This window comes from Schistocerca serialis, chromosome 9, assembly GCF_023864345.2.
Source record: "Schistocerca serialis cubense isolate TAMUIC-IGC-003099 chromosome 9, iqSchSeri2.2, whole genome shotgun sequence".
Taxonomy (NCBI): Eukaryota; Metazoa; Arthropoda; class Insecta; order Orthoptera; family Acrididae; genus Schistocerca; species Schistocerca serialis.
Genome location: NC_064646.1, coordinates 266,497,741 through 266,520,908, shown reverse-complemented (window position 1 = coordinate 266,520,908; position 23,168 = coordinate 266,497,741). Strand labels below are relative to the sequence as shown.

The following is a 23,168-nucleotide window of genomic DNA, read 5'->3' as shown; positions in this document are numbered from 1 at the left end:
TCATGCCTTTTGGAATAATAGTAATCAGTGGACCTGTTGAAAATCCTGACTGATTTGTCATCATCTATCTGCTGCAATTCCCCAGCTTAAATCTTTGTTAATTATCTGACTTCTGTCTTCTTTTCCATTCCATTCTTCAATTCAGTTTTAATTTGTATTTTAGTTTGCTTCTCCCCATCAGTAGAAAAAACTATGAAATTATAAGAGTACGAAAAGGCAGTCCAGTATGTCCCTTTGGGAGTCAAAATTAAGTACTGACAATATACACGTGAAAATGTAGAAGACTAACCCAACTTCTGCATTTAAGTTACAATTCTCCATACTATAATTTTTAAAAGTATGTAGATACCCATCGTCAGCAAAAAATGAATGGCTAGATAATGAAACAAAAATGACTCAGAAGAGAAACATGCATGAAAGGAGTTAGTGGAAGTAGTAATTCTTGTAGATCTGTTACCCACTGTTTTCCTCATTTTGACATTTACTGCTTTATGCTCTGAGATACCATTATGTCAAATCAAAATCTTGCATTTTCTTGGCAGAAGTGTTTTCTAAGATATAATATGAAAGAATTTCAAAGATCTGAAAGCTTTGACCATCAACCCATGCTGTGCATTTCTTGATTCTTCAGATTGCTTTGTAGCTGACCTAACACAGTAACCCGTAATTTCTCTGCGTTGTAGCCAACCTAACTGAATAACCCATAATTTCTCTTTAAGTGTCAGGGATAGAATGCTAAGATCATTACTTCAATGTGGACTAGACTACTTCAGCTGGATACAGATTATTTAGAATTGGAATATTGTGAATCATCTCATCTTGATAGAATGTTAAGTGGTCACAAAGAAGGAAAGCATACAAGCGTGGCAAGAAAGCCATCAGTATTTGCTGTAATGTAGTGAAGTGACCGACTTCTGCAATTGAGGGCTCACACTAGCCTGACACTTGCTAATTTTCTCTCTCTCTCTCTCTCTCTCCCTCCCTCCCTCTCTCTCCCTCTCTCTCCCCCTCTCCCCCTCTCTCCCTCTCCCCCCCCTCCCCCTCACTCACTGTGTGTGTGTGTGTGTGTGTGTGTGTGTGTGTGTGTGTGTAAGGGGAGGGGTCATGTGGTCTGTACAGACAGCAAACATTACTGCAGCTACAGAACTAGAGATTTTTTCCCCGTATTGATCATCTGCCTTTCCCATTGAATAGTAGTGTCTTCGATGTTGACACAATGGGAACAAAATAAATTAACTTAGATTGTTATAGATTCATTTTTCCTGCTGACTGTTTTGTCATATATACTCAAACAGCTCATGCGATGTTTGAGGAGCGTTCAGTAAATACTGCAACTTTGTTTTTCTGTACCAGTTTCGGTTGATAAGAATGTGGAATTGGTTGTGGGACGTCATGGAATCTACCCACTTCAGCCCCCCCCCTCCCCTCCACAATTTCATGAAGTTCTGATAGTGATAGATGGCAGCGCTATATGTAGCCTTCAAAATGGCATGTGTAATGGAGGTGCAGTCCAAGCAGAGAGCTTCATTGACTTTCTTTTGATGGAAAACCAGATCATCACAGATATTCATAGGCACTTGCAGAAGCACACTAAGAGTCATTGGGCGAGGCATCTATCATCATTGCAACCAGGTTGCGCAAAGCTGTACAATCACCCATGTGTCAGCTAGCTGCACACAGCTGTGATTCTTGCAATGTCGGAATGTGCGGACACACTCATGCGAGGTAGTTGATGGATATCACACACACACACACACACACACGCACACACCTGCTGCTCAACTGGATGTCTCTGTTGGTGGTGCTGACACAATAGTGCATCAATTGGGGTACTCAAAGATGTGTGCCTGCTGGGATTCTCGCTGCCTGTGCACCTGCTGGGATTCTCACTGCTTAGCAGAAGGCCATAAAAAGCGACAAAGGACTGTTGTATGAAATTGCTTGTGCTTTACGAGATTGATTGTGACAATGTTTTGTCAAATACTATAGCAAGTTGTGAAACATTTGTTTCTCACTTCTCCTCCAAAGAAAAACTCCAGAGCTGCACCCTCAGCTGGTAAAGTCATGACGAAGGTCTTTTGGGACTCTGAAGGGGTTATTCTGTTTGATGTCCTCCCCCATGGTGCAACAATCAGCTCTGAAGTGTATTGTGGTACCCTCAGGAAACTGAAGAAATGATTTCAGCATGTTTGTCATTGCAAAAACGCAAACAAACTCCTTGATGACAACACAAGGCCTCACACAAGTCGGCCCACCTGAGAACAACTTACAACACTTTCGAGCTGTGACTTGGTCATCAAGCTAACAGTGATCCAGAAAGTGTAGAATAAATTTATTTCTGCCTGTAATTGCAAAATGTTAGGCACCAAAATCTGAAAATGATCATTGCCAACTGAATTTGGTAGTCTGAGGACCTAACATTTTTCGATCATAGATGGAAATAAAGAAATTTATTTTACAAAACTTCATTGGACTCTTCTGTCTCATCTACCCTACAGCTCAGATCTCAAACCTTCAGAGTTCCAACTGTTTGCCCCAGTGAAGAATGTCCTCTACAGGAAGCAGTACATGGATGATGGCAATGGTAGTGATGCAGCCAGACATTGGCACCGACACCGACCAGTTGGGGGGTACCGTGTGGGCATACAGCCCGTCCTCCCCCCGTAAAATGGTTTAAGGCCAGTGCATTGACTGGTGATTATGTTGAAAGGATTATATAGCCAAAAGAGTGGGAAATAATGTGGTGTACTTGAATTCCGAATAAAACCAACCTACTTTCAGAAAAAAATTTGTCGCATTACTAAATGAATGCCTCTCGTAATTATCTTCTCGATGCCTACTGTACAGTAAGGTGTATGGAGTGTTTCCTGAAAACACTTGTCATTGCACACACATCATTTACACAAGACAGAATTCTGAAACTTTGGATACATTGTTTGCAAATTAAATTGTGTTGCATGCGGAAGACATTCATCATTGTGTGTTCTTCTTCGGAGAGTCAACATGTCAACTCATTGCTTGTGTGGGGGTTAACAAACCGCTGTGATAAAAGTCTAGTGGGTTTTGTGCCATTTCCAGAGGAAAGGTTTATGACTTGCTGCTCTTCACTGAAACAGCTGCAAGATACATCAGGATGGGCCATGAGGGACCAGATTACAGGGCCGTTTCCTGTGACCTCGTGATAACTGGCCTCAGGCTATGATATTTCTTTCTAGTGAAAGAATCTGCTACCTAGTGTTCTACCAAACTTGTGAAACAAGACTGAAACAACTGTCACAGTAATTACTCAATTAGTGGGAAGAACTAGACTCAACTTGGTGTGTATCATGAGTCAAATAGAGTTTTAGATCAAATTCCTATATGATAACAGGTATGAGAGTTTTTTAAGTAACTTTTATCAGTGCAGAAAAGTACATTGCTTTAAGTTCTGGTATTCTTTTTTAAACACTTAATATTTTTGTATGTAAATTTAAAGTCCGTTTTTCTTTGTCTTATCTTCAGTCGTAGCTCACGGGCTAAATATAGCTGAAAGGGATCTGAGAAAATCAATAACTCTTTCAAGAAAAACATATTTAATAGAAACTCATATCCATTGTATTGAAACATTTAACACATCTGCTCACCCATAATTTTAAATTAAAGAGAACATTATGCATATGCATGTTACACAAGATATCAGCCACTAAAGATTGCACCAAAGTCTGTGTCCTCTTGTAATATAATTTACAACTTCCTGGTTGGTTCTGGTGGTTCTAAAGTGCTCAGAATATTGTGTATGGGTGGAATGTCACAGTAGGAACCATTGTTAATTCTGATACTTAAGTTTCCAGGATAGGGTGAAAATACCACATTGATCTTCACAAAGAAACAACCTTGCAACATACATAAGTAATAAACATAACAATGGTGCAATCGTATTTTAGAAGGCATTAGCAAAAACTTGTAAGCTTAGAAACATCATGGCACCACAACACATTGAAGCAAGCTGAAAGACTGCAAAACCAGCACTCCTGAAGTCACTAACCACAAACTCAAAACTTATTGTAATAAGAAAATACAGTCAAATATCTTCATTGTGTTGAGTCGTATATTTATCATATAAAAAAATATAATATGAAATGTAGGAAAACCTTTGCTTAAAATATTCATGATACCTTTAAACATTTTTAAAAGCAATTTATTGATTGAAATACTAGCATTGATAACATTACCTTCAAATGATTCAGTAACAATTAGGAACTTTCGGAAACAAAACTTTATACTTCAGATTATAGAAGTGTGGAATCTTAAGCACAACATGTGGTGCCCCAATCAAGAAACAATATATGTAATGAGAGTTCTGAACTGAAGAAATTTTTTAAGCGAAGGTTCTCATTACATTTTACCGTAGTTCCATTTTTTATACTAGATATAACACACAATAAAATGTATTCTTCATAAAGGAAACTCTGAAGCAGAATGATACACATCATCAAAGAAACAGATTACTGGTTCATATATGTTACGTTGAAGCACAGATCCATTTATTCACACTTGTTTATAGAAAGCAAACAAACATCTTGAGATCTTTTATGTAAAATTATATACACCACACATACAAATACTGATTTCTTATGCTCTCTTTCTGCTTACATTCATAAATTACAGTACAGTGCATATGCAAGCTTCCACAGTAGTAGGTACAGTATTTCGCATCTGAATCTATGAGCACCGTGATTTTGTTAATTACCTCTCCACTATAATAAGTGAATTAGGCCCCAATTTCCATTGCAGTGGAAATTAAGTTCCCAGTAGTCACCAATAAGCTGTCTTAAAATTACATTTAAAAGTTCATATAAATTAAATTTAACAGCTCCCAAAATGTCATATTCTCGCCATTCTTAAGAAAATGCGACACACCCAAAGAACTAAAGCCCACGGCCACAAAAGGGCACTGATTCTGGGCAAAAGAATCTCAAGGGATGGACGCCTCCACCTTCCCGTTGTTTTTGAGCAATCACTTTAAGAAGCCTCTTCTCACGAAACATGTACCATGGCTGTCAGCTTAAAAAATATATATGATACAACAGTGCAGGGTTCTTCTATATTATAAAACATACAATTAGGCTAGCATACAAAGTCAGATAAACAGCTCCTGTTGACAGTGAATAAGCACGAATTTAGTGTAAAAATAGTACAAATAGTTACACAGCAATTTACATTACTTACATGGATTAACAAATACATGGAGTAATTATTAATTTTAAAAGGCTCCTATTAAGTATGTTTTCAAATTCAGACAATCACTGTTATGCTAATGTTTACACGACACAGATGAATTACTTTACAAGAACAACAAAACAAAATCCCATTTTATGAAGAGGCATCTTAAATGTCCAGTTTATATACCACTGAAATGGATTCTGCTTGGCTGTCTGCTATTATCAAGTATATTAGCCAGACTAGTATAAATATGACCATTTAAGCAAAGAGTACTACATGATGAACATCTTAACACTTTACTTTAAACATAAAATGACTTAAAGATGGGGTTAGTAAGATGTCCAGGCAGAGAATTTGGCAACATCAATTAAGATACATTAAACAACTATTTTATAAGAGAAGAATCACATACCATATAGGTGTAATATTAAAGTCTGTACTTGGTCACACCACATTAGTATCAATACAAAAATATTGAATTACATTTAGAATTAGTTCACATCAAATGTTACCCTTGCTCTTTCATAACCCTTTTTTATTTTTTTACTTGGGACACAAAACACTTCTTATAGGTCTCAAATTATGTTTGAGAGACTGACAAAAAGATAGCACAGAGTAATAGTTGTAAAAACACTCTAAACTGAAGCCACTATGTGGAAATGGTGTATAATAACACTGAATTGTTTGAAAAAAATGATGAACCATAATTTCCTACAATGTAAATTCTTAATGTTCTGTGGATTAGCATTTTATTTTTAATAGAAGAACTAATTTCAAGCAAAGTTCAATCTCTCTGTCCAAAAATTTGTCAAATACAGTCCAAGGGCATGCTTACATCACACTGCTCCACCATGACTCTTTTCTATACCAGGCACTTGCAAGAACAATTTTGTTTTTAAATTCTAATCGATTTCATATTTTAATTCATTATGTACCATTGTGAGATCTCAGTTTGCAAAAGACACAGTTTTATCTATGCACATCATGGAAATATACAAATGTGGTTAAATGTCCAATTGTTTTTATTAGTTTCAGTAATCTGCACATTGGGTACAGTGTATGCAATTTGCCCTATAAAACAAATGGCACTGTTATAAACAGTGGATTGCTTGTTAAAAATTACTGAATTATTTCCCTACTCTTCTACGTATGCTGCTGAATAATGCATGCCAATTCATATACTGCAAACACAATAAAGATGTAAGCGACGATTCTGGTTGCCTTGCTGTGAGACATCCTGTTGCTGTTGAGACTGATAAAGCCCAGAGGAGAGGAATGAGAATGTAATTAAATATTTTGGTTGTCAATGAATGCTTACAGATGTGATTATATGGTTAATCATTTTTATTTTGTTTTGAAATTAACCATACTTATCAGAAAAAAATAAATGGCATAAAGCTGTGGTGCAGTGCAGATCATGTCGTTACCTTAAAATTGAATAAAATATGTTGCCTAAATAAAAAAAATATAAGTTTCACAGTATTATGCAGGAAAGCATTGACACTTCGGGTCATTAAAGCAGATAATTTCAGACTTGTGAAACAGTACTCAATATTATATGTGTAATTTTCTTTTTGTAGCTCAAACACATCAGTTTGAGCAACACCAATGTCAACTATTAGGCACAGAAAAAGAGGAGAATTTTTTGGATTGCTTGGTCCCAGAACCTGCCATTGTGAAGAGAAGGCAGTAAAACAAGAACAGACTATTGAATAGCATTGTTGTAAGTCAGTGTTTAATTGTCGTCAGTGAAAAAATTGATGATTTATTTTCTAAACTATACAATATGCCTACATAATTATGTATTAAAACATCCAGAAATATATTCATTTGTAGGACATAGCCTTTTATGCAGTGATAAACTTGGCATGAAATTAGCTCAAAACCAGGCATGTATGTGAACCAATATAAAAATGTTTCCTATCCCATTGCTTTGGGATACCATTAGTGTAGTAGCTTCAGAAAAGTGTTTTATTTATTCCTTATTACATTAATATACTGAAATGGCTTTTTAACAACAAAAATGGGTAAAGTCAATACACTACTGTTTCTTCGCAGACGATTTTTTTTCCGAGGAAAGGTTACAAAATATGATAATTAGTTAATTTCCAACCATCCGTACACAGAGAAATGATCCTGCTGCTTATCATTCACACTTTGACACATCTCTAATTCTTTTTATGGCAGTTTTGCATAACTGCCAATATTATTACCCATTTTGAAATATATAAAACAATTAACTTCAAGATATATCTTCAACTTTTCATCATGTTTCAAGAATATTACTGGTCCTGTAATTTACTTTATCACAAGTGGTATTTTAAACGTAAACTTTCAACCTACAGTCCACATCACATGAAGGTAATACATTTATGAGGAATAGTCATTTCCAAGTTTCTCATTTCCACAATCACCCATCTATTGCATTTAATTTGCATTCCCAAGGAAAAAACAATTCTTCTATTTTCCAAAGCACCCATTATCTCGAGGATGTGGACTCAACTAGCATCTGCTTCCTTTCATGAATAATTCCCATACTTTGCAGACAATAGCAGTGCTGTAAGCCATACAGCACAATAAGAAGTTTCTTGGTGAACAAAACCATTAGGTCCTCATTAACAGACAGTGCATCAATTTAGTGACACCATCTAAATACTGTCTCAGTGACAGAACCACATGAAATCTGAACCATGTAACAATTAAGTTCTTGTATTCCATTAGTGTTGTATTATATATATATGTACACATGATATACATAATTATCTAAATTAAATGTCCATTACCTAGAAATGGCATTCAGATAAAATCATTCATTAAACCATATAACATTATATCATTATTTACATTTTTCACTTGACAAAAAATTATAATTCTTTTTAAGCACAGTTTTCTCAGCTGCCAGGATATCCATCTGTGATACGTACACCAATGTACTTGATAATTTATACAACTAAAATTTTTCTGCCACTCTGATGTGCTCACTCCGTACCAGGCAAGCAATGTCACAAGTAGAAAAAGTAGCCAATGATTATTTCAACGAACAAATTAGGCTATACTTTAGTGCCGGGAACCATTCTCATACTCAGAAATACATTTCACTGTGGAACCACCCGTCCACAGAGCTGCGGGTGGGCAACAAGACTCGGCTGTCTTCAGGTGTGGTAGCACAGTCGGTGGCAGCAGTGTCACTGTGCAGGTTCAGATGGCGCGTTTGCCGTCATCATCTCAGGTTCGAAACAAGCAACACAAGACCGGCGAGAATCAGGACGGAGAACAGTACAGCTGAGGTGGTCTGTGCACCTCCTGTTGGTGCACTTGTGCAGTGACCTGTAAGTTATTAATTCGTTCATTCAATCATTCATTCAGTATGTTGTGTACATCCCATCATGAAGGAGAATCTTCATGATGATAACATCTTAAGTCATGTGTTAAATAGAAGTAACTTTTAAAAACTGTAATAAAAGAGTAATTTCCATTTGTGTTTACTCAGCCTAAATTTAGTGCAGTAAAATTAGAATGCAAGCTTCTGTTCTGATGGAGACGGAGGCTACTTCTTTCCAGTTACATTAAATTACTGCTGTTTATCTCCAGCTCCAGTAGCTAGTTTAAAATCTACATAACCACAGTGACATTTATCATGGAACTACAGCCATCATCTGCATGTGTAACAAAGCAGAGACCCATATGCAATATGATTTGGTATGCGTTATGCAACTAACAGGAATCTTCAGTGCTTGAAACCTAGATAATTATAGGAGCAGCAAATTATGTTGGCAAATGAATCTAAGTAATTCAATATATTTTAAAAGACATCAGCAATATGTGCTATTATCAACTTTAGTATATATTTTACTTCTCACTTTTAATGAATAAATACTTTATTTACATATTTTCATTTAAGATCAAAGCACTTTCTCCACCACATTCCCAACGAATAGATTCCATCCCCAAAGTATGAACCCAGATGGTCAGCGAAATACTTATAGTGCCATATTATCTCAATTGGAATGAAAATGTTTTTCACCACAAATTTCATTACATGTGGCAATAATTGACAAAGTGTTACACTCCAGTCTACTCAGTTTTCCCATTATCAAAACACGTAGTGACATGATGCAGTGTCCTTTTTATGCAGTACGGGGTTCCTCTCATGTATCCTTTCCACACATCTAGTCCAAGAGTCTTGCACAGTATTCACTAGTTATTGTTAAACTGTTTTGCATTCAAGGAAACATTGGCCATCCTTTTTGGAAAATGAAATTGATTCCAGTTTTTTCAAATGATGTTTTCCTTTCTTGCATACAGTAGTGGATCTCAGACAGACTGATTCTTTTAAGAAGTGGTCTGAACATTTATGAGAAGTTATTGTAAAATGTGAACTTTTATGACTGGAAATGTCCAGGCCATTATGCCATGGTCAAATGAATATCACATTGAAACACACAGTTTTGTACCCGTCTGCAAAGAACATCTTCAGGAGAGGCTGTAGCTTTTGCAAATGTCCCATGCACTAGCGACTGAAAAAAAAAAAAGTCCTTGCGCTCCCATGTAGAGGCATAACATCCTGTTTTGAAAATACTTACATAATTGGTAAGTGTAAATTGCTGTAGTCCATTATTGCAATCATTCCATAGTAGAAGAGTGGTACACATCTTCATCAGCCCCAGAATCCAAATTCCTTCAGGTTCACACCCTCCTCTTACCGATTAAAATTATTGGGGTTTTTAGGAAGCTGTATAACCCCCACGTATACATAGTGTCCACTTGCACCTGCCACTATCTGAGTCTTATCAAATTGAATCCAATGGTCTCTTGGCTGCACATGTTCCCCAACAGCTGATCTGTCTGTTTCTCCATTACTACACTTGCCCTTGTGCTCTTATAGTCATTTTTCAACCGTTCTTATAGTAGGACCCAGGTACACATCCTATATTACATGTTGTCAAGCTGTTTCCTATAGTATCAGTTACGTCTTTAACAGGTGGAAGGAGAACAGGATTTTGCAGAAACCTGTAAGTCAGTTGCCATTTATCTCAGACATTCGTCTGCACTGCATTGGTGAGATATTTCAATTCTGCATTGAGCAACTACATTCCCAGTTGTTCCTCACGTCTTTCTTTTGTTGGGGGTGATGATTTCAATCCCAGTGTAGATAATGGTTCATGTGTGTTGGGTTTTGGATATAACATGAGGCCCAAGCTACCATCTTCTTTCTTGGAGACCAGCACATCCATAAAATGTAATTGGCCATCTTCCTCTTCCTCCAAAGAGAACTGAATCTTAAGATTTAATTCTATTGGGAAGTTCTTGGAAATGACCTACTTCCTCTCTGCCATGTCTCCACAACACAAATATATTATCCATGTAATGGATGTAATGTTTGTTGACATTTCGCAATGCTTGTCCTCCAGATGTTTTTTATAAAGAAAATTTCCATCACTCAGCTTAGGGAGCTCCCCATTACTACACTATCCATCTTTTTGTCAAAACTCATTGTTCCATAAGAAACTAGTTGTGAGACAATATTTAAAACATTCTGCAATATCGGCAGGAGAAAATCAGATTCAGCTATCTCAATACATCATTACGAACCATGGTGAACAGCAATATCACATCCAAAGTGACAAATGTGCCTTCTGGCTGGACCACTATTCTACTTAATTTACTGATAAAATGTTATGGATTCATTTTCCCCATGGATAATGGTGATGCGGCAGTAGTTATGAATGTGGCTGACTATCACAATAACATTACCAACTTACTAGATCTGCAGCAATATACGAAGTTGAATAAGGACTGTGTAAAGAAGGTTCTTGAAACTGTTACATATTTAATAAAAAAAAACTCCTTAATTGAACAAAGCAGTCAGAAAGGCTTTTCCAGTTCAGTTGCACTACCAATGAGATTTTATGGGTTGCCGAAAATTCATAAAGAAAATGTTAAATTGACAAGGGAATGGTCCAATAAGACGTGTCGAAACCTACCCTGATATTTTTTTACACAGGAAGAAGACAACGAAAGAAATGCACTGTCAAAATTTTGGCTGATAAGAGGCACTGCAAGTATTAAAAAAATAGCTGAAAATTGCCAAATTCATAACGCGCCAGGCAGCAGTAGAAATCTACACCCCTACTGGCGCTGCAGCAACTGTACATGCTCAACTAGGTACACACACAGCCGAGGTTGGCAGTACATTTGTAAACAGGAAAAACGACAACAACCCGATTGTAATTTGTAAAGAACATTCCAGGTTACCATTCATTGGTAGTTTCTCTGACACTACAGCTCACAGTCTCAAATTAGACACTCAAGTAACATCTATTACAAATTATCAGGTCATTTTTTGCAGTATTGGTAAGCATTGACAATAAAGATAAATCAGAATTAATATATACTGTGCTTTCATAAGGCATGCCTGCCAAGAGTATCTTTTATTATTATTATTTTTTTTTTTTTTCTAGTTTCACAGTAATGTGGAATCCAATTAACATTCTCAATTTAGCAATAATGAAATATGAAGAACGTGGTTTCCAGTCAAAATCACCTACTTCTCCTGAGGACATACATATGTGTCATTTGTTAGTTGATTTCCTTGACATTCATTCGAATGATATCAACAGTTTGTTTTAAATTGTGGATACATTAGAAGAAATAGGAAATAACTGTGACAATAGTTTTCAGTGGCAAAAGAAAGGCAGTGAAATTCGTAAAATCAGAGCATGAACTGTACAAATGGAAGAACGTATTACATAAAGTAAGAAATATGTGACAAGGGAAACCCGAAACCATATGAATGAAAAACTGTTCAAAAGATTTACAACTGCTCCTGATAGGCTATGCACCATTACCATTGGAGATCTACAAGACTGTGCCCTCCGAATTGCATCTGACGTGAACACTGCTAATTTCCAGTCTTCGTAAACCTGGCTACACAGATTCAAGAAATCATACAGAATACGAAGTCTCTTCGTAAACCTGGCTATACAGATTCAAGAAATCATACAGAATACAAAGTCACAAAATTACCAAGTTCATGTCATGTAAACATGTAGAGCAGCTGCCAGTGATAGGCAAGGCTATAGAGAAATTCATAGTCGACATAAAGATGAAACTATGTGTTTTCCCCAAAACTGTTGTTTATAACACTGATCAGTCAGGTTTCGTGAAAGATCTGTGTGCACACCACACTTTATCATTTCAGGGTGAAAAAAAGACTGAGTCGGTTGCCCTATCAATGAATGCAATGACACTTTCATATACGATAATGCCAGTGATAAGGATAAGTAGTTTACTGTTTCTGCAGCTGTATATTTGTCTTCAAGAACTGCAAGGCAAATTAGGACCAAAAATAAAAAATGGACTGTTTAGTTGCAAAAATCTTGTAATCGACGTATCAAAATCTGGAAAAATTGGATTGAATAATTTTCAACATTTCGTTCGAAAAATATTGCTACCAGCTGCAGAAACGAATTCATTGCTTTTGTTGGATTCATGGTCTGGACATAACCATGCCTCTGTTTTTGGGGAGGACGATGAAAAATCAGTAGATGTAATGTGGATTATGGCTGGAACTGCTAATGCGATTCAACCTCTCGATAAAGAATTCTTTCGACAGTGGAAAGCATGTTTTAGGAAATTATCAGACAACCTAATTTCTGATACCTCTCTCATTTCAGGTTTATCAGCGGAATAGTATTCTTAAGTTCCGGTCATTTGTGCATTACCAGTTTTCTTTGCCACACTTCATGACTCTCATCAAGTATGTCTGGTAAGCAGAGCAATATGCAGAACAATGGCCAGGGCCATTTCTGACACCATCCCAATTCTGTCTAAATAAAACTAGTGGTTACTGCAAATTTTTGTGACAACTACAGGGAATAAACAAACTATTTCACTGATAGTCAAATGTCCAACATTCAAACATTATTATAAGGAGTGGCCTACAGGAATCGTTATAAAATGTAGTACTGCAAAATGCATTTCATTTCAACAAAATACAAGTCCTCATTGATGGAAGTCATCTGTGACATCAAACACTGCCATGATTTTATTTTCTCTGCTAGCCACTTTGTATCAGAATATATGTGCAAGAACTGAACTGTGATATGCCAAATCAACATGTCTTTCGTGGCCACTCCAACATCTGTGAGAAGTGAATACTCAGTTAAAAATCATAGTGAAAAAGTTGTGGTCTAACCATGATTTGATCCCACGCTCTCTGGATCACAAAGTTCATGCTTTGCCACTAGACCATTTTCCACTTTTGTTTTAGGGGAAAAAAAACAAAACAAATATGGCCATTAAACCCTACACACATAGTGGAAACGCTAGCTGTGTCACCTCTTGAAATGATGCTTGACTTTGGTAATTAGTGTTCTGTTTATAAATTTCCCCTTAATGGTAATGAGAAGCCGGGAAAAATGGCAGCCAACATACAAGGAAAATTTTGGACCAGTGCTAAGGAGAGATGGAGATGCAATTCCATGTAAAGTGCACGATCGCCACGCATGTCACACTTCCATACAAATTGAGACACTTAAATTCATCCATCTGTTGGTCATTTTGCATACTCCGTCAAGAACAGTGTGCTCACCATGCAAAATAATCCTCACTGAATAGCAAAGTTTTGCATTGTGGCTCTAACAAAACAGAGTTGTATCCTGTATGCCAAATATTACCTCTAAAAGCTAATAACACAGTGTTCATAGGTAATGTTCGTTACCTTGTGTTCTCTTCCATTCCCTCTAGTATAAACGAGACTACCCATAAACAACCAAATGGTAGTGAATTTTCTGAAAATCTCATTGGCACGTGTTCGCTTCCGTTTGTTCCATTGTAAACCAGTCTTTAGGTGCTTAAAATTGATATCTGTGAACTTCAGATAATTCCGCTAGGCGGTACTTCTTGATTGATTCGCTGAGTCACACACTGGGTGGGCAGGGCTGTACAAACCACTGTTAGACTCTGTTTTTCATCCGGCAAAAATGTGTAGCTTCAAGATTTTTTTACAAAATACTTGCAGTGCCTCTTAGCAGTTAAAATTTTGGCAGTGCATTTCTTTCTTTGTCTTCTTCCTGAGTAAAAAAAATTCAGGGTAGGTCTCGACATGTCTTATTGGAGCACTGCCTTGTGATAGCTATAGTAGTTGTCATTGATTCACCCACCTATTTGATTGCTAAGTGGTTGGCTACATTGTTACAACCACATCAAGAATATGCCAAGTTTTATCAGCTTATCTCACTAGGGGTAAGATAGATACTGCCTATAGGAAAATTAAAGAGACCTTTGGAGAAAAGAGAAACACTTGTATGAATATCAAGAGCTCAGATGGAAACCCAGTTCTAAGCAAAGAAGGGAGAGCAGAAAGGTGGAGGGAGTATATAGAGGGTCTATACAAGGGCGATGTACTTGAGGACAATGTTATGGAAATGGAAGAGGATGTAGACGAAGATGAAATGGGAGATATGATACTGCATGAAGAGTTTGACAGAGCACTGAAAGACCTGAGTCGAAACAAGGCCCCGAGAGTAGACAACATTCCATTAGAACTACTGACGGCCTTGGGAGAGCCAGTCCTGACAAAACTCTACCATCTGGTGAGCAAGATGTATGATACAGGTGAAATACCCTCAGACTTCAAGAAGAATTCCAATCCCAAAGAAAGCAGGTGTTGACAGATGTGAAAATTACCGAACTATCAGTTTAATAAGTCACAGCTGCAAAATACTAACACGAATTCTTTACAGACAAATGGAAAAACTGGTAGAAGCCGACCTCGGGAAGGTCAGTTTGGATTCCATAGAAATATCGGAACACGATTTATCTTAGAAGCTAGATTAAGGAAAGGCAAACCTACGTTTCTAGCATTTGTAGACTTAGAGAAAGCTTTTGACAATGTTGACTGGAGTACTCTCTTTCAAATTCTGAAGGTGGCAGGGGTAAAATACAAGGAGCGAAAGGCTATTTACAATTTGTACAGAAACCAGATGGCAGTCATAAGAGTTGAGGGACATCAAAGGGAAGCTGTGGTTGGGAAGGGAGTGAGACAGGGTTGTAGCCTCTCCCCGATGTTATTCAATCTCTATATTGAGCAAGCAGTGAAGGAATCAAAAGAAAAATTCGGAGTAGGTATTAAAATCCATGGAGAAGAAATAAAAACTTTGAGGTTTGCGGATGACATTGGAATTCTGTCAGAGACAGCAAAGGACTTGGAAGAGCAGTTGAACGAAATGGACAAGGTCTTGAAAGGAGCATATAAGATGAACATCAACAAAAGCAAAACGAGGATAATGGAATGTAGTCGAATTAAGTCGGGTGATGCTGCGGGAATTAGATAAGGAAATGAGACACTTAAAGTAGTAAAGGTGTTTTGCTATTTGGGGAGCAAGAAGATGCGGCCATTAAATGCAGCTGCCTCGTAATATAAAGGCACTACAAGTCGTCGGAACACAGCTCAGCTGCCTGCAAGTACTGATAAGAGCCGCGCCATACGTCACACTTCCTGCAGATAATTAGCAGCTAACTGGGCGCGGCAGGAAGTACAGCGCTGATAATCCAACATGGCGCCCACATCCTGTATTTTTCCCAGCGGATCGCGCTTAGTTAAAACTATAGTGTGATCCTGCAAGCTCTAGCGGCAGCCAGGCGAACTACGTACGCACTGGCGCTGTATGCAGCTGCAGCAGCTAAGTCAACACAGCCATCCATGGAGAAGAAATAAAAACTTTGAGGTTTGCGGATGACATTGGAATTCTGTCAGAGACAGCAAAGGACTTGGAAGAGCAGTTGAACGAAATGGACAAGGTCTTGAAAGGAGCATATAAGATGAACATCAACAAAAGCAAAACGAGTTTCTCTGGGCCGCCGCTAGAGCTTGGAGGATCGCGCTATAGTTTTAAATGAGCGCGATCCGCTGGGAAAAATACAGGATGTGGGCGCCATGTTGGATTATCAGCACCGTACTTCCTGCCGCGCCCAGTTTCTCGGCGCTTATCAGTAAGAACTCCCGCAGTACAGGCAGCTGCATGCTCATTCGACTCGGAGCCACATTGAGCACACAGCCATGCCGTACAGGACCATTACCTACACTGGGATTCAAATCACCGCCTTCGACAAAAATGAGATGTTATAAAAATGTTAGCACATAGAGTGAGAAACATACATGAACAGGAATTGCTCAACATTAAATTGAAATATCTCACCAATGCATTGCAGAAAAATGAGTATTTGATCATTGAGATGAAAAGAACGTAAATACAGCCAGGAAAAGATCGTAGTGATGTACAGACATCTGCAAAATCCATGATTTCCCTGTTATCCATTAAAGACAAATAACATAAAGTAATGGCATGAATGGCTGCGAGGCACTGAATGGCAGGTTCAGCCACCTAATTGGAAATGTTTTTCCCTATCCTTCACACCCACAGGTATGTTTCCATCACAAAATAAGAAATCTATGTGCGTATGTGTATATGTTATGTGTAGGTGACTACAATGAGTATTTGTGTGTAGTGTCATGCTCGTGTTGGAGATGATGAGAGACGGGAGAAGGTGAAACCTGGCGCCAGCACATACCTTACTCCTCTTGAAGAGTATCAAGAGGACCGCTGAGCTTATCATCCCCATCTGATGGACGGATCAGTATCAATAGTGTCACAAGCCCTCATTTCATGAGAGACTACAAAGAGGTTTGATATTTAAACCAGGATGTTGGCACCACATCTAAACTTAATGTTGCCATCTTTCCTCCCCCTGCCAGTCAAATACTAGCAGTACAAATTTCTTCCACCACAAGGTCCTGAACCAATTACTTGTAGGACATGTGCCACCACCCAAAAGTATGTTAGCAACCTCAGCCACGGTGGTGAATTAAATACATAACTGACTGCTCAGGAGCAGCTTTAGGTGACTACATAGGAAATAGTTTGACAAAACAAAATATCCATGTTCTGTGAACCCACCAGAAGATACAAGAACACTAAAGTTGGCCAAGGATGCTCACAAGCTGCTGGGAAAATAGAAATTTACAAGCTACTGTGTAGTGGTGGGCACATGTGTGAGGGTACTAGTAACAGAACTGTCAAAAGACAACTAAAAGACCATAAGGGTAACTGTAGTGGGGAGATACAGACAGATCAGCTGTTGAGGAACATGCTTTGCAGCCAGTAGACAATTGGATTTGAATTTCTGAGACTCAGCTACAGGCAGCCACAAGCAGATATTATGAAAGGCCGTGCAGGGAGGTGATACAAATTGCCAAACACCCCAATAGCCGGCCGCGGTGGCCGTGCAGTTCTGGCGCTGCAGTCCCGAACCGCGGGGCTGCTACGGTCGCAGGTTCAAATCCTGCCTCGGGCATGGGTGTGTGTGATGTCCTTAGGTTAGTTAGGTTTACGTAGTTCTAAGTTCTAGGGGACTTATGACCTAAGATGTTGAGTCCCATAGTGCTCAGAGCCATTTGAACCCCAATAATTTTAATTCGAGGCTGGAAAACTAAATGATATCTGGATTCTGGTGCTGGTGGCAATAGTGGATCACAGCAACTGACAATGGCCAAATGCGTTTAAGTTTTTAAAACCTGTCACACCACTGCATGGGAGCATGTGGATACAGAATTTTACCTCGGTTAGTAGCAAACCAGAACGCCCTTGGACATTCAAAAAAGCTACAATCCCCCTGGAAGATGTTTTCTTCAGATGGGGATCAAACACTGGGTTTTGACATTACCATTATATCTGAATGCAGTGATAGAAAAAAGAACAGCAGAGAATGAAGAATTCATGCAGTGAATTGATAGCTGTACCTGTCATTGTGAGATTGTAGAAACTCTCTCCAGTGACACCAGGTACTACATTTCTTCGGCAATAGTCTGTGACAGAGGACAGCATCAACCTCATCTCACTTGCAGATGTGCTGCTGCTTACTCCACCACCACGCCTTCTTTTCCCAGTAAAATCAGAACCAGTGGTTCCACTTGAAGTGAAGTCTGGTGGTGTCCCTGCCCCACCAGCTTTTGTGTAGATGAAACAGTAGTGGTGTGCTCCTCCAGATTTGCGACTTTTTGGAGACACAATCAGGTAGTTTGTTCCATTGTCCTCCCAGCTTCCATGGCACAGATACTCTGTTGAAATGAATGTTATAATTCACTACATAGAATAAAAATTCTTTCAATAATACATTAACTGGTTATTCTTACAGAACAAAAAATTATCACAAAAATATTCAATTTTAATCGATGATTTTTTACTAATATTATGCACAATGTCAGAAAACCATCTTATGCTAAAATGTTAATTGCTTGTAATAAAAAATTGAAAAAAGTTATATAAAATGCATTGTTTTTTCGCAGTTTAAAACCTTACAGATTTTTTTCTGTGAAAATTATTTTAAATTTGTATTATTGTACTTAATACATCAGATTTACTTAAAAATAAAATAAAAAATGATGTCTGCATACATTTTATGGTTTGCACAGTGCTCTGTGTCTCAGTGACAGGAAAACAGGCATAGCACAGATAAATAGCATCGGCTACAAAATAATATTCCTAGTGCACAGGTACTAGGAGAACGTCTGAGAAGTTTGAAAGATAGACAAAATGCTGGCTGTAGTAAAACTGAGTACAGATTGTGAGCCATGCTTGGGTAGCTGAGGGATGGAACACTTTTAGTTGCATATAACAACATTAAAAATTAATCCTTCACATGTCAGAAGAAAACATAAAGAAAGAAATCTAATTGAAAACTATAAAAGATGTCACACAGAAATATAGCCTAGAGGAGTGAAACGAAAAGCAAATCAACAGTAGTCTACAAGAGATGAGAAGAATGCTACAAAAGACAACTTTCACAGTGAGTTAAGAAGGCAGATAAGCAGGAATAATTCTCAAGATAGGGAGGGTGGGAGTAGGAAAACATCTAAAACAATTTTCCCATCCTTAATTTTGTCTTAATAATTTTTTGCTTCAGTTTGCATGTTGGACAAGTAATTAAACATATAAAGAGTTAGGAGCTGGTTGAAGCCTGCTGTGTGTGTTAAGAGCTCAAAAACTCACTGCAAGGAACACTGTCCAAAATTTGAAAAAAAAAAAAAAGTTCTAGTTACACATTAGTCATATGTAACTTCATTCTATAGTATGCCAACACACAAACTAGATTACTAACATACGACATTACCTTCTCTTCAGCTTGAGACAAATGCTTTGTAAAAATCTCCATATGAGTTTAACATTACTTTAACTGTACTACATTCAACACTATTATTAACATGGAGAGTATTAATTGTTTACCTAAACTGTGCTCTGGATGTTCTCCACAAGCTGGGTAAAAGCGCATAGTGTCGCCAGACGAACAGCCGATGTCGAGTGATGCCAGGTTGTGGTCAGTGCAATCAGAGGCTCCCGTACCCATTCCTGTCCCTGGATCTGCACTGTTCCCACCAACAGCTCCGGCACTGCCCTCCTGTCGCCTGCTCCGCAGCAGTCCGTGCTGTGCCGTGTCGCTGTCACTTTTGGTGCTGGTGCCACCACCGATGATATTGTAACGACCATCGAAAGGGCACTTACGTGGACGCAGGGAAACAGCTGGAATGATATACAGATTATGTGTTATCTACAAAGAAAATAGTAGGCATTCCAAGCATCTGCAAGTTGATGCTTTTGTAGTCTGTAATTAGACTGAAAAGAAAGGGAGGAAATGGGAGTTTCTAAAATTCATCCCATAGCCCTCAACCATGGATAAAAAAAGTAATAAATCATAATTTTGTGTAGATGAACACTAGGTTAAAAGCAGACCGAAAAAAATCCATAGTCTGACCGGGTTTTGATCCTTCAACTCTTTAGTTTCCAGGCACATGCCTCCTGCTAGACCACCATGCCCACCAATTGCGCAGTGGGACACAATGAGAAGGGAATCAACTATGAGGTGTCAGCAAAATAGAAAATCTGGAAAGCTTATAACAATTTTCCATGCTACTGTGCCATTGTTTCATGGAATCTCTTAAAAATCCCAAAATTTTGTCTCCATCAGACAAGAGCTACTTCAAGTGGTATTTCATTATACAACCAGTAGACACTGTATGTATAACTAGTAGACACAATGGCCTGCAACTGACAAAAGTCAGTTTTCGCTGCTGTCTACATCCCTCCAAAGATGATATGTCACTTGCTTTTCTTAAATTTGGGTAGTTATTGTCTCTTAACAACTTCGCAACCTTCAAAGATGGAGGTGAAATATTGAGATTGTCAAGAGAATGCATCGGGTCATGGTGTAATAAAGAAGAAAATTTGAACAGCTCTCATTGTGATAGCTTACATTTTGCATTTTTGTGTGAAATATGGGCACCCAAAACGTTAACACTGTCACAGAGGACACATGGAAAGTACAGGCTGGAGAATGAACACTGATACAGAAAAAGTGAGAAAAAACAGAAAGTGGACATGTGAAATAAAACCTTAGGCAAAAAGAGGCAAATTGAAAAATGTAAAAGAAAGAAAAGAAACATACCTAAACAGATGGGAAGGACAGAAACGACCACTGGAGATTTTTAAAAAGAGGAAACAGGCAATAGCAGACGATTCCATGGGGTACTGGATTTAAGAAAAACACCTCACTAATCAGTGTAACTGCTATGATATATATATCAAGTTGGCCTGGCATAAGGTCACTGTCTGGCCACCTGGGTCAATAAAGGATTTGCTAGGCCTCCAATTCTTCGTTGATGCCAGCATTAAATAGTGATCTTTGTGTGCCGCAACTGTGCAATGCATGGATCCACTATTACTGGAGTACTTCATTAATTGTGTTTTGTCAATTCCATTAAGGAGGAGAACCATCAAAGAAGTGGAGTGAACCAAAGTATCTATTAACAAAAGACAAGCAAATTGTAAAATCTTAATCTGTATACTGTATTAACAGTGAAATTATCACTATATTGCTTAATGTTAATCATGCTTACACCAGCTAAACTTAAATCAGAAACGAATCTATTGTATTACTTTTAAAAGAGCTGCTGTATCCTCAGTTACTTTAAATAGCTGTGGTTTATCCCCAATTGGTAGCTTACTATTTAGTTGATTACATTGATCTTTTATGCCTTGGTCCATGGTGGAGTTATCCATTTCCAGGTTTATGATGCTACATTTATTCCACATATTTGTAGTGAGTTTTACATGTAAATAAATGATGAATGCTCTCTACAAAAACAAGAGTCAGAAAATTTCCTGCTGTGACATTGTGAAAAATTAGTGTTTTAAGAAGGGTCTAACTAACTGTTCAGCACGAGCCCTAAGCTGCTCTGTTGCAGTGTGTGATATGTAACAACATATGTGTGTTGCCAGTACAGTCTTTCAGGTTTTTTTTGCTTATTTAGCCCTATCTAAGGTGTATTTTACATCACGCAGATATAGATATCGCAATGTTGTCACCTTTTCTCAGGAAAAAGTTAATTATGTTATTTAAAAAAATTGGTGCAGTGTGGCAAAAACATAAAGACACCTACTTCTAAAAAGAATTTTTTAAGAACATCTGACCAATGCATAAATTTTCCTACATACCAATGAAAATGAAACTTTGAGGGTGTGTTGTAAATCATGCCTGTACAGCTCAGCTGGTTTGTTTATTCATTATTCACACACACAATTTTTTTTCTGTCTTGGCCACAGTTTATTATTTAATATTTTGATTATGCGTTTTGGCTAACTGCCATCATCGGAGACAAAGAGTGAAAACATGGATACACAATTCTTTGCACATATTACAGAATATCCATGGGAAGCACATTCTTTCAATAAATCACAAAATGAAAAGTGCTCACAATAAGTATGGAACAAGTACTTGAGTATTACACACCAAATAATTAAAGTGTCAATACACTGTATATCATAAATTAGTGCATTCTCTGCCAATGACTGGTAAGAAGGTTAATTATTCAAGGCACAATAACAGAAAACACTATTTTATTGATGACTAAGTGCAGATATGAATAAAATGTAGATTAGATTAAAAATATACTTTCCATTTTTGTTGGTATGTCCAAGTAATCATTAAAATGATAAATTCATGTAATTAATACATGTGGATTTATATGGCTCTCGAGATTTTAACAAACTTTACGTAACATATGATTTTCGAAACATATGATACCTGACAGTAAAATATTGCAGCAACCAAATGCAAGGCTGCAGAGCGAAATGAGAGAAACAGTGGAGCCCAGGAACAACAGACAGTCAACAACAGAACACAAGAAAAAACAATGACAAATTGGTAGGAAAATTATTCCAAAGCACCAGTTCACAATCAACATGGAGCCAATAAAAATTAGGTGAGGGTAAGGGGGCTAATCAATTATCGATACTATATTGTAAGTCTCTCCTGATCCAAGGTTCTGGGTGACTTTTCTGTACCCCTTTCCCTAAACCTCTCCAGTCCTATTCCTTCACCCTCCTTCCTTCCCCTTCAACTCTTCCACCAGAAGGAGCAGCCACTGGCTCCGAAAGCTTGTAAACGTTAAATCCTTTTTGCTAAAATCTCACAAAAAGCACAGCTTTTCCGCCATTCACAGGCAACTAATGCAACTTTGCAAAATTCTTATAAAATGAGTGTAATAATGCTCTATCAGCCTGTTCAATTATGCACTGAAGTCAATAACAAATAAATTATTGTCAATCCATTTCAGCTGTCACACATATTATTTTTCTGTGCGTAAATGCATATTCAATTTAGATATTTAGAAAAAAATGATCTTACACTATACAAGCCAAATTTGATTTTCTGTGTACCTATATGTTCATCTAAGATTGTTTAACATTAATGGTATTGGTAAATTTATAACATTTCTAATGCAAAAACAAAATTATTTCATACTTACTGATCAGTGTGGTGTGAGGAAGTGCAGACTTCAAATATGCTGGGTTGCATGCTTCTTCTGGAGCTTGCACAAGATGCGCTGTGAAAGAAAAATTACTTGTTCA

The 23,168-nt window shown here is 37.7% G+C and overlaps 1 protein-coding gene across 1 annotated transcript in view; it reads right to left on the bottom strand.

Annotated features, from left to right (window-relative positions):
• Nucleotides 1-3,555: 3,555 nt before the first annotated feature.
• LOC126419532 (uncharacterized) overlaps nucleotides 3,556-23,168 on the bottom strand; it is a 131,503-nt gene continuing 111,890 nt past the window's right edge. The window contains exons 8-11 of the mRNA XM_050086721.1: nucleotides 23,066-23,143; nucleotides 19,488-19,781; nucleotides 18,005-18,322; nucleotides 3,556-8,529 (exon numbers count right to left, since the gene is read on the bottom strand). Of these exons, the coding sequence (XP_049942678.1) occupies nucleotides 8,423-8,529; nucleotides 18,005-18,322; nucleotides 19,488-19,781; nucleotides 23,066-23,143 (797 nt within the window). The 3' untranslated portion in view covers nucleotides 3,556-8,422. The remainder of the gene's footprint in view (nucleotides 8,530-18,004; nucleotides 18,323-19,487; nucleotides 19,782-23,065; nucleotides 23,144-23,168) is intronic.